The sequence below is a fragment of the Phaenicophaeus curvirostris genome, chromosome 4, assembly GCF_032191515.1.
Source record: "Phaenicophaeus curvirostris isolate KB17595 chromosome 4, BPBGC_Pcur_1.0, whole genome shotgun sequence".
NCBI lineage: Eukaryota > Metazoa > Chordata > Aves > Cuculiformes > Cuculidae > Phaenicophaeus > Phaenicophaeus curvirostris.
This window is the reverse complement of record NC_091395.1, coordinates 53,892,484-53,904,890: the sequence shown is the minus strand read 5'-3', so window position 1 is coordinate 53,904,890 and position 12,407 is coordinate 53,892,484. Positions and strand designations below refer to the sequence as shown.

General features: G+C 40.1%; 1 protein-coding gene across 1 annotated transcript in view; it reads left to right on the top strand.

Moving 5' to 3' along the window:
* The window catches only part of UBE2K (ubiquitin conjugating enzyme E2 K), a 41,631-nt gene extending 32,659 nt beyond the window's left edge, over nucleotides 1-8,972 (top strand). The window contains exons 5-7 of the mRNA XM_069856153.1: nucleotides 3,315-3,414; nucleotides 7,349-7,477; nucleotides 7,828-8,972. Of these exons, the coding sequence (XP_069712254.1) occupies nucleotides 3,315-3,414; nucleotides 7,349-7,477; nucleotides 7,828-7,902 (304 nt within the window). The 3' untranslated portion in view covers nucleotides 7,903-8,972. The remainder of the gene's footprint in view (nucleotides 1-3,314; nucleotides 3,415-7,348; nucleotides 7,478-7,827) is intronic.
* Nucleotides 8,973-12,407: the final 3,435 nt, after the last annotated feature.

Sequence of the window (12,407 nt, the reverse complement as noted above, 5' to 3'; positions counted from 1 at the left end):
TCTGTCCAGGTCTTCTGGAAGGTAGCTCTTCCCTCTAGAGTGTCACCCTCCCCATTCAACTTAGTGTTATCTGCAGATTTCATCAGAGTGCTCTTGATCCCAACATCCAGGTCACTTGTGAAGATATTAAACAGTGCTGGGCCCAATATCAATCCTTGGTGACCCCGCTTGTGCCTGATTGCCAGTTTGAGAAAGGACTATTTATTACCACCCTCTGGGTGCAACCTGTCAGCCAGTTCATTGCTTACCACACAGACCATTTGTCTAGGCTGTAGTGCATTAGTTTCTCTAGGAGGAAGCTGCGAGGAAGTGTCAAAAGTCTTGAAGTCCAGTAGACAATGTCTACCACTTGCCCCATATCAGCCGATTGGGTCCCTTTGTTGTAGAAGGCAATCAAGTTTATCAAGCATGATTTGTCCCTAGTGAATCCATGTTTGCTTTTCCCAGTCTCATGCTTCAGTTGACTTTGACAGTCACCAAGAATATTCACTCCATAACCTTCCCAGGGACTGAAGTGAAGCTAATGGGTCTGTGATTGGCTGGGTACTCCTTGGAGCCAATCTTATGCATGGGGGTGACATTAGCCTTCTTTCAGTCTCCAGGGATGTCCCCGTATCTGCTCTACTTTTCAAAGATCGTGGAGAGTGGCCTTGCAATGACACCAGCCAGCTTTCTCAACACCCTTGGGTGGATGTTTTCTGGGCCCATTGATTTATACAGGTCAAGCTCCTGTAACAGTTCACACACTAACTCTTCATTCACGGATGATGGGCCTGTGTCTCCATCAAAATCTGGATGTTTGTTCTCATGACCTGGGACCCAGTAGCACTGGTAAAGACAGAGGTGAAGAAGGTATTGAGTACATTTGCCTTTACAGCACTGTCAGTGACTAGTTCACCTCTCCTGTTTAACAGTGTTGTTAGCATATCTGAAGAACCCTTTCTTGATGTTTTTGACCCCTCTGGCTGGTTGCAGTTCACCTGAGCTTTTGCTTTCCTAACTGCATCTCTGTGTACCTTGCTAATGTCCTTGTAATTTTCAAGGGATAATGTTCCACTTTTCTGTCTCTGCTACATTTCCTGTTTTGTTCTGAGCACACCCTGAAGCTCACAGTTAAGCCAAGGGGTCTTTTCCTCCACCTGCTTCCCTTGCCTTTAAGAGGGGATAAACTGTTTTTTGTGAATCTAGAAAAATGTTCTTGAGAATATCCTGGCACTCAATAGCTCTTTTATCCTCCATGGAGGCTTCCCACAGGTTCCCTTCCAACCAAGCTCTGAGCAAGCTGAAGTCTGCTCTTCTAAAATGTAAAAACCCTCATCTTGGAACTGATCTTCAGCGTGCTCAGCAGTATTTTGAACTCCACAATATTGTGGTCACTGCAGTCAAGGCTATTGCTGAGATATTACAAAGCAGGTTTTCTTGGTTTGTGAGTAGCAAGTCCAGCAGTGCCCCTTTCCTGCTTGGTGTAGCTAACACTTGTATGAAGACGGAGTCCTCTGTGTGTTCCAGGAACTTAATGGATTACATGTGAACTGCTGTGTTCTTCCAGCAAGTGTCTGGGTTAGTTAAAGTCACCTGTAAGAACCAGGTTTTGTTGAACCGAAGCTTGCTTGTGTGACTCAAGTATTGCTTCATTGATCTTGTCATCTTGGTGTGGGGCTTGGTAGCAGATGCTCACTTTAAGGTTGCCCTTGGAAACGACCCCTCTGATTTTGACCCAGAGGCTTGTGATAGGGCTTCCGCAAATACCATATTTGACTTCCATACATTCAAGGTTCTCCGTGATAAAGAGTATCTCCTCCACTTCTTCCTTGCCTGTCTTTATGAAATGGCTCTATAGCTGTTCATCATGATCCTGCAGTCATGTAAGTTGTCCACCATGTTTCATGTTTATTCCTGTGATATCATAGGTTTCTGATTGGGCATGGACTTAGAGTTCCTCCTGTTTGTTTCCCAGACTGCGTGCATTGGTATACGTACCGTTCAGGCAGTCAATCTTCTGATTCTCAGTTAGGGAGTCAGGTAAGACATATTCTAAACTGCTCTGGTTGGTCTGGTTTTTCCCCCAATCAGTTGTGGTGGTGATGGTGGAGTGGGCATTGCCATACTGGGTCCCTCTTCCCAAGTCCTTCAGTTTAAAGTGCACTATACCAAGCTGGCTAGTCTGCTTCCAAAGATTTCCCTGCCTCTTCTAAACAGGTGGAGTCCATCCCATGACAGCAGGTTGTATCCTTGTAGGAGATTCCACTGCCATAAAATAAAAATCCTTGTGGCAACACCAGCTGCATAGCCAGGAGTTGCATCTATTCCTGTCTGTCCTGTTCCTGGAACTGGTAATATGGAAGAGAAGATGACTTGGGCACCAAGGTTCTGCGCTTTCTCGCCCAGGGCCTTTCAAGACGGTACAAACCAGTAGAGATCACAAAGAACAGGAAAGAGTAACATAGCATAGGTGCATTCATTTGGGGTTTTGCGTGTGTGATTTAGGTGTGAAAAACAAGATGCTTTGTAGTCTTGAATTTATTGCGTTAGCTGGCTGTCATGCGACTGAGGATATGTTTCATTAACTAGGTGTTCTTTTATTGGATTAAATATAATCTTACTTATTAACCCCTAGCTTTGCTTGTAATTTAAAGAAACATACTTTGGCTTGGAAGGAACATTCAGCTTGGAACCTGAAATATTTAAATTCACCTGGAAGAGAATCTGAAGTTCTGAAAAAAACCGCACGTTCTCTAATAGCCAAACTTTCTTCTTATTGTAGTAATAATTCTCTATGTAAATTGTTAAACTTAATTGAAAAATGTAATATTAAAATTAATGCAATGCAAAAGGTATCTAATGTATAAAAATCGTTATCTGTTACAGGTATTTAAAATATAGGTCACTGTTTCTATATGTGCTATTTATGGCACTGTGAAGAGTGCCAGCAGAGGGAGCACACGTGGGCTACCAGTTCAGTACCCAGACCTTGTGCAAGGTGCTGTCATTGACAGTAAAGAAGGATGACACAATCTTCAAATGGCTTTTTTTCCAGATTGAATGAATTCTGTTAAGTGGACATGGTTAAATGTGTAGGTGAAGGACTGTGTTTTCCAAAAGCTTGTTAGTAAGAAAGTACGCTCTTTAAAACCCTATTCAAATATATATATTGAATGGTATTCTAATGCCTATATGCTGTAGAAGTTTAGAATTACGATTCTTAGACTTAGAATCTGTGCATGTACTCTTATATCTTCTGTGATACTCATACAGCAGCAAAGATGAGCACAGGCATGGCACTTATAAAGTCATTTTTCAATTTTTAATTTTAGGGCAGCAGCAATGACTCTAAGAACAGTGTTGTTATCGCTGCAAGCATTGTTGGCAGCTGCGGAGCCAGATGATCCACAAGATGCAGTAGTGGCAAACCAGGTAAGATACTCAGTTGACTGAGTTTGTAATGCTTCTGTATGCCTTTGCTAATGAAAATTAGGTCCCAAACCTTGGGGGAAATAAAGATTTAAAATAATTTATTGAAGAGCTGCCTTACAGTAAGTGTGAGTTACTACAGTGTTTTGTGTTCTTTACTCTTTGGATTCCAGAGTAAGTAGCAATTATTTTCGTAATGTCAGGAGGCTGGTTTTGTTAGTTTTGTTCCTTATTTTATTTAGCTTGTCAAAAATGTCAGGAGATAATAGCATAGTAAAATGAATTCCAGTATAATTTACCTTTTAAAAATCTAAGGCTTCTAGTATGAGAAAAGCAGTGTTGTATTCGTTTAAAATGAGTTTTAACTTGATGGTGTTCATTGGATTTGACTTGGTATGTAGCTTCTCTTCCAGGTTAGCCTGAGTATTGTTGAGCATTGTATTTGTTTAATGTTAGAATTTTATGAATAGTGACTATAGATGAATTACTGTTGATATTTAGTCCTGAGGAACAATTTATCTAAATGAAGCATCCTATATACTTCACCATCACAAGTACTTGGGATAACTTTTTTAGTCACTGATTGAATTGCTATCACTAGAATTCTGTAAAATTCTATGATCAACTTTTTGTTACTTTTCAGTCAGTAGCAATAACTTATAAAAAGTAGCAACAGGAAAATGTCAATTGGATCTTACGCCATACTAAGACTGACATGGTTGTATTTAATGTGTTGATAAAAGACAGGAACAGTCGTTCCATAACTTTATACGACAGTTTTCAACAAAGTCTTGAGTATGTGTTGGTGTTTTCCTTTTTACTTTGAGGAAAGAGGGAGAAAAGATTCAGCTTCCCCACTGACTGGATGTCAGGGTATATATATTTCAGTAACAAAAGAACAAAGCAAGTAGGAAGTTCTTCCAGCATCCATCTCATCTATATCTCATCTACATCAGGACCCTCTAGGACAGGGTGACAAAGTGTGCACTCCTTTCCTCTGTGTAGGATGATAGATTAGCAGTTTATCATACCAGTTAGGATTTCATAGAATCATAGAATGATTTGAGTTGGAAGGGACCTTAAAGGTCATCTAATTCCATCCCCTAGACACCTCCCACTAGAACAGGCTGCCCAAGGCCTCCTGGTTTGGAGGGAAATGTGGAGATGGGGCGTCGCCCCTTGTACCACTGGGTGGGAGAGAGCTGTTTGCTGTTCCTGTACTCAGCAATAAGTGCAGAAGGCTGACGTGTGGGATTCTGCAGTGCTATGAGGCTGCTCTGAACAAATGTCCCTGAACAGTTCTGTCAGACTGAATTGCTCTGCACAGGGACAGTTCTTGCAAAGGCCAACAGGCGTGTCCCTGCACCGTTTTTTCTTGCTGGATGCCTGCCCTTGCAGTCACACTCTCTCTATTAAACAAAACCACTTTTTCCTTTCTTTACAAAGAAAAAGAATAATATTTCCCTTTCTGGCCCCAGTGGTAGAATTTTGTGTGGGTCTTGTAAGAGTCTTGTAGAAGCACTTGAGGTGAGAAGAGGTTTTTTTCCCAAGCACCCAACTTTATGGAACTTCCTAGAGTCTGAAGAGCATTTTCAAGGCTCGTTCTTGGGTGCTTGTGGTGATGTGTCCAGTGGGACTGTGGCATGGCTGATACAGGGAGGATTCAGTTTCTCCTGCTCTTCACAAATACCTGCATGAAATCCCAGACATTTGGCTTTAGCTTACAAGCTTATGTATGAGAGTAGAAAGTGATTATAAGGTCTTTGAGAGATGCAGTAATAAACACCCGCTTCCTTCATGTGTTTTATTTGGTGGGGGAATCTTTTTTAGTTTGTTGGAGGGTTATTTTTCCATCAAAAATTCACGGGGAATAAGTTATTCTCCACAGTCATTTTTCAGTATGTCAGTTTAGTAAACTGTAGACTACTAAGCTGTCCAGGTTAAGTGGCAGCGTCCAACAAGCTTTTGAGCTGAATCCCAGGGAGAACTCCTGTTTGAATAGTGGTAGTATTTTCTGACATCTACACTTCAGATGCCAGCTGGGTGGTGTCAAAACCACTTCAACTTTGTTGTTTGTTTTGTTTTTTTAAGTATAGCAACCTTAACTGCCTCAGATTCTTGATGCTGAGACATCAGTAAAAGCTGCCGTTAGGCTTTTCTCAGTCCAGTGAGAAGCTAGATTATTTACAGATACCTGAGTGAAGGAATTTTTTTTATAGAACACTGAAAGCTAGTTCTGAATAAAACGTGGTTATGACTAATCCTTTACACTTCAGCTGGTTGCTTTCTGGGCTTGGCAATGTTCTCAAAAATAGTAAAGAAGTTAGTGGGGGGAGATCTCTTAAGAGCAGAAGAATGTAGTACTTTAGAACGCTACTGATGCTTAACTTAATCCTTCCTCTTTTCTTGTGATTACAGACCACTGTATATGTAGCACGGAGTTATTTCCAACAACAGATTGTCTCCTGTGTTTGTTTTTAGTGCCATTAATAATCAGATAATAAATATACAAATTATTTCATGTGGAGCAGAATTAGTGGGAGGTGTACAAAGCGCACAATGCAGCATAGTTCATGTGTTGCTGAAGGAGAGGTAAAATGAAAAGTACATCAGTAAACACGTATTGTATCACTTTGATAGTGCTTTATAGATTTAATGATTGTTTTCATGTACGAATAAAATGCTCAGAATGATAATCAGCCATGTTTCTGTGCTTAAAATATGTCTAAATATTTGGATAATGTAATTCCCAATATCTTTTCCTACTATTTAGTGCTAAAATTTATTATGTATCTAAAGATTGGAATGCCTCTTTTTTTTTTTTTTAAGGTGTAATGATTAAGGGAAATTGTCTTCTTTTTTTTAAAATACAAAACTCTTCAACTTTATATTACGTACAGAAGTTGTGGAAAATAGGGAATTCAACTTGCTTTTCTGAGTACAATCTAGATGACTGATTTCCCTGGCTCAGTCATTCCCAGGTGACTGATTTCCCTGGCTTTTGAGTTGCTGGTGCATGCTTAAAACTCTGAGATGAGGACCATTCTGTCTACTGGAAAACTTACTGGTGATGAGATTGGAGAAAATAATATTTACATACTCTGTGTGATTTTTTTTCTGATAAATAATAGCTTGCATGAAATGAGTTGCAGCTTCCTAGGTTTTTGCAGTCTAACACATTTTTCAGCCTTCTTATTGCCACATACACTATCAATGTCCTTATTCTCGGGAGGAAGCCTGGTAGTAAAGTGTCAGCCCTGACTGAAAAACTGCAGGTCTGTTTGCAGTGTATAATCATAGAATCATAGAGTAGTTTAGGTTGGAAGGGACTTTAAAGATCATCTAGTTCCAACCCCCCTGCCATGGGCAGCGACATCCCAATAGATCAAGTTACCCAAGGCCCCATCCAGCCTGGCCTTAAATACCTCCAGGGATGGGGCATCCACAACTTCCCCTGGCAAAGGGAATAAAAAATGTGTAAGACTAGGCATAACTTAAGACTAGGCAAAACTTAAAAAAAGTTTTTAGGGAAATACATTAGAATAGTAGGCAGTGTGTACATTCAGGAGGTGTTAGCATAAGGATAATTTGTGCTCAGCCACACTGAATATAGATTTTTCAGTAGCTGTGCTAAATATAGCTACTTTACTTTTGATCAGTGTAATTGAGAGCAGTACCTGATTGTATGCATAACATAGCTATAATGTGTAATTTAACCTAAAGGCAAATGCATTACATCAAATGCTTACATGGGTTTACGCTGTGTAGTCTTCACCTCTGAATTTTATTTCAAAAGTAGCAGTATGATCAGTGCTGAAACTCTGTTGAAGATACTGTAGAAAGAATGATGCATTGGAATCTGTTGTATCATCTTGCTTTTTGATTGGATTGCAGAGTTGATTTAACTTTCCTCTTCTCCCTCCTCTCTTTCGTGTAGTACAAACAAAATCCAGAAATGTTTAAACAGACAGCTCGACTTTGGGCACACGTGTATGCTGGAGCACCAGTTTCTAGTCCAGAATACACCAAAAAAATAGAAAACCTTTGTGCTATGGGCTTTGATAGGGTAAGTATGTGTAACTTAAATATTTTTCAGTAGGGGCAGGGCAAGCATATGCATATAAATACAGAGAGTCATTAGTATACTAAAGTAGACTCACTGCTTCCATGACCTTTTACAGGTCTAATCGTTCTGTTTTACTAATTATTTTTAAGAATCAGAGTTTTAAAGTACTACATAACTAGTAAATCTTGTCAAATACCCTGCCTGTTTTGAAACTGTTTTTCTATAATTTATTAGAATTTAACAAATGGTAAACTAATGTGTTCTGATTGATCTGTGAACTTTTCATTCCACTTCTCAGCGCTGCAGGTTCACACACTGAAAATATTGTTGCTTTTGTTCTCTCATTGCAGAATGCAGTAATAGTGGCCTTGTCTTCAAAATCATGGGATGTAGAGACTGCAACAGAACTACTCCTGAGTAACTGAGCCATGTAGAGAGAGCTGCTTCAATAGTCCAGCTTGCCTCTTCTGGAGGAGCATCACCATCTGTTATTTTTAGGATTCTATATAGATTCTCTTTTAAAACGGGCACTCTTGCCTGACAATGCTATCTAGGCACTATTGGAGACTGAAAAAAACGCTCTGTAAATAAAGCTAATTAAACGTCTGTGTAAATTTAAAAAGGGGAAATACTTTAATTTTTTTTCTTACTAAATATTGTAAAAATTCTTTGAGCTCAGCTAAAATAATGGGGGGAAAACATGCCTACTTTAGTGTTTAGCAGTGTGACGAAGACTAGCAGGGACTTGCTTCAGGATTTTGATTTAGTAATTCAGAAAGCAACATTTTTGAGTGTTAGTCATCAAAATTGTTGGTGCCACTCATCACAGCTATCTTACTGTTTTTAACATGGATCCTATGTGCCTGTGGATTGACCTATATTTGCATGCTTGTACTTAATAGTCATATTAGGTAGGGTTGCTGAAGAGAGCACCATTGAATTACTTGAGTGTTCTTGTAACTGTTTTCCTGAAAGACTTTCGAGACTTTTCTGAAGTTCCAAATGGTGACCTATTCAGAACCCGTTTTTCTTGCTTATTACTTGGGAAACCTGGTTCTTCTCTCCCTTACATCATGCAGCTAAAAATCCTCACTAGATTATGTTTCATTATGTGTGGGTATTGTGTGCCATTTACAGTAGTCCACGCTCCCCCTCAAAGAACATATTTTGAATTATCAGTAATGATTTTCATCTATCGTGTTCTACACAATCTCATAAGGAGTATGCCTCGATATAGCACAAAAAGATGGAGCAGGTTTTCTTTCCTTATTTTTTTTTTTTGGTCTTAAAGAGATGTAAAATGTTTTTCAGTACATTCTGGATAATATGATTTTCCTGGGTTAGGAGGAGGAAAAATGCTGATTCTATAGCATACTGAGAATTTAAGAAAAAAATTTGAGTACTTGATATGATGCAATCAGCTGTTTTTTGCAGCAGTTTTCTAGCTTTATTTTGGGCTTCAATTGAAGGATTGTTTAACAGGTACTTCAAAATTCATCCTTGCTTGCATTTTTCTCTAGTTGACACATGGAGTCTTTGTTGGTGCTTTTACTGTACATACTTCAAATGCACATGGAAGTAGAAGTGTGCTCTCAATTTAGCTTTCTTTTGGATTGATGTTTCTGATAAACGAGAACTGAAATCTTACCTTGGTTTGTACATACAGTCAGTCGTTTATTCATATTAAAATGACATTTCATCCTGAGTGCAAAAGCTTGAAAATTATTAGTTTTGCAACGTCAAACACTAGTACATGTATTTAAAGAGAGTTGTAGTGTCTTTTTGAATTTGATGCTAACTTTTGAAGCTGTATCTGACAAGGAAGTTCAGAAAAATCCTGAGACTAGAGAGTGGGGATTGTGGATAATGGAGTGCTGTACAAGTCATCTTTTCCGTGACTTTTCCTTCCTAAACAGTGGATTAGTGGGATTGGGAAATATGTCTTCTGGGGTTTTTCTGGAGCTGTGAAGTACAAGTTGAAATAACTTCACACTTCATAGTCTGTTTATAAATCATACGAGAGAAAATCAGAAACATTATTGTGTTTACTAAATATTTGGAGCATAGTGGTAGGGGAACAGAGCCAGAAAATAGAGCTGTAGAAACCCTTCTAGTTCAGGGATCTTCCCTGTACTGCTCTGTCTGATGTCTCCGAACTTAAAATATGTCAGGGCACAGACAGAAAATATCTGAACTCATATCAGTGCAATACTAAATGCATTTGCTTAGTCTAGATACTTACTGCTTTTGGAGGTTTAGTCAGTGATCAGTTTTCTTGAGTTAGTGTAAATCGTTTGCAATGATGCCAAAGGAAATGAGTTGTTTTGTCTTTCCTGATATTTATTTATTTTTTTAACAAGAAGCTGCTACTGTTCAGCTGGTTTGCCAGGTGGAACCAGGGACAGTAGGAAACTGGCAAAAAGCCACTTGTGTTAATCTCAAGTTGCTGTCTTTTCTGTTATACAGGCTAAGAACTTGATTACATCAACAACTTTTTTTTTTCTTTTTTTTATTTTACCCTGGTGGTAATTTATAAATTGCTGACTACTCTCCCTTGTTCTTCGCTGCTATTTATCAAAAGAAGGAACTTGGAAATCATTGTTGGGGACTTAAAACTTCTCAGTTCCAGGCTTCTGAATGTGTGTTCTGGTAAGATTAGTCTCCTAAGAACAGGTTTTTCCAACAGTATGTAAAGGGATAAAGGAAGCCTGGGGAACGGGGAGAATAGAGGAAATGGTTCTTAGGTGAGCGTGGTCACCTCTGAAACAATGCCCTGTTGAGTTTTTTCTCTCATGAAGTTACCTCATTTTCTTCTCTACTGCAAAACACTTGTCTTCCCCTTTTCCATTACGTATAGATGTTGGATACTGGGTTTTGCCCTCCATCCATGTACTTGGTAGAAAAGGTATCTTGATGCTGGCAGGAGGGAAGCTGCTCAAGAACTGAGCTGGGGTGGCAACGTGACCCAGCATTAAGGAGACATCTGTCATCTGAAGTCCCTCTGAATTTTGACATGCAAGTCCTTTATAAGGAATGTTTTTGTATTCTTGGTAATTATCAGAGTTGAATATAGGGGTAATGTTGTACGAGGTTAGTTTAACTGCAGCTGGGGCTGAGCCCTAGGAATTTTGCTGTTAGTGTTCAGTTTATCATTGTGAGTTTGTACATACAAAATGGTAGTTCTGTTTTCTGTATGACTGAACGTTGCTATATTCAGGGCCCTGTGCATTCACAGACATGGAGTTGCCGAGCAGTCCTCTGCGGCTGCGGACTCAGGCTGCACATTTACATCACTGTCTTACAACAAAAACATAAAACATGGGTACAGTTGCTTTCTAAGTGCAAATAAATCCTGCATTGTCTTCCTCTATTGTGTAAGAAGACTGCTTGAACAGTAGTTTTGAAGTCTAAGTGGCCCTGTTTATCTAAACAAGGTATTGGTAATGACGTTAACTGATTGACAGAGCATCAGTCAGATTTCACTGCTGAATGTTTTAGCATGTATCAAGCATAGTGGTGTTTATCCCTTGTTTGTTTTGTTGGTGGGAACAGGAAGCTCCTGTCTCATCCAGTCCCTCAAAACTTAACCTACAGTTTTGTTCAGAGACCTGGAAATGCCCTTTCCTCTTGCCAACAGCCTCTGCTTTCCCATGAGTGCCAAAAGCCCCGAGTGTAGCCCACCCCCAACTCACCAAATTCACAGCTTCCTCCTGTTGCTTCTGCAACTGGGCTGGGCTCCCAGTGTGACAAAGTGGTACGATTTGGAGACAAAAAACTTACCCTTCTGGAAAGATGCAGGACTTTGTACTTCCAAACTTTGTTTTAATTAAAAAAATAATGCCACAGAGTACATGGGGCCTTGACTATAATTGGTTTGGTAGTGTTTATCTGAGCAGTTTGGTACTAATGGTGTAGGAACATGTCTTGGTTTTTTTTAAGTATCATTGTATTTAACTGTTTTCCAAGTAAACTGGTATTGGAACACTGTCATAAGGGATATAGGATCTTTCTTGTTGTCTAATAGGAGCAATTAAATAGCCAGAAAGAAGCTTACCTTGTAATGCCAAATCTGCATTATCTGGTGTGGGTAACAGAAACATTTAAACTATGCAAATTTAAGCTTCCCAGCTGTGAATCAGCTGAGGCGCTGCAGAGCCAGGGTTGCTTCTGTGATGGAGAAGGAAGGAGGCGGGGGGGGGGGGGGGGAATCAAAACAGTTTCAAGCAAGAGTCCTTGTTTGCTGCTTTGGTCGCACACTGCGCAGGTGAAGCGTCCGTTTTCAGCGCAAAGGGGGAAGCTGCCTGGGTGCGTGTCCCTTGCTTCCTTCCTAAATACCAACAAACGCCAGCGCGTAGACTTGGGCCCTTGTCCAAAAGGGGGAATGTTAAATAACTGAGCAGTGAAAGTTAGTTGTACTTACTCTCTGCTTGTGAGCAGGTGCAACGAGAAGATGGGGTGGCCTCTCCTGCTCCATTTTGTTTAGAGTTGATGGGAAGCGGCTCTATGAGCGCGGCCCCTGATCTGTGATCAGGTGGTTGGTTTTGCGTGCGTTTGAGCAATTGGCTCAACAATAGAGGGCAAAAGTGCATTCCATCGTGCTGCCTGTTGCATCGCAGAACTAAAGCACTGAAAGTAAAGATGCTCATTGGGTGCCTAAAGCTTTTTCTGGGAATGCCACATACATGTTTTCACTGTTAGGTCCTCGTTTCCCAGGCACGCTGTTCTCCTGTGGCTGGGCTAAGGGGCAATCACTTCCTTCTTGATAGTTTTCTGATCTATTCCAAGTCCATGAGTAAATCCTGTAGCTTGCTCTTCCTGTTCATGGTGTTAGTGCCAGCAGCCGATTCATCCTTAGACTTGCAAGACCAACTGTCCTTTATGTCCTTCTCGCTCGGTTATTCCAGCTGCAGAGCTCTCTAGGTAGCAGCTC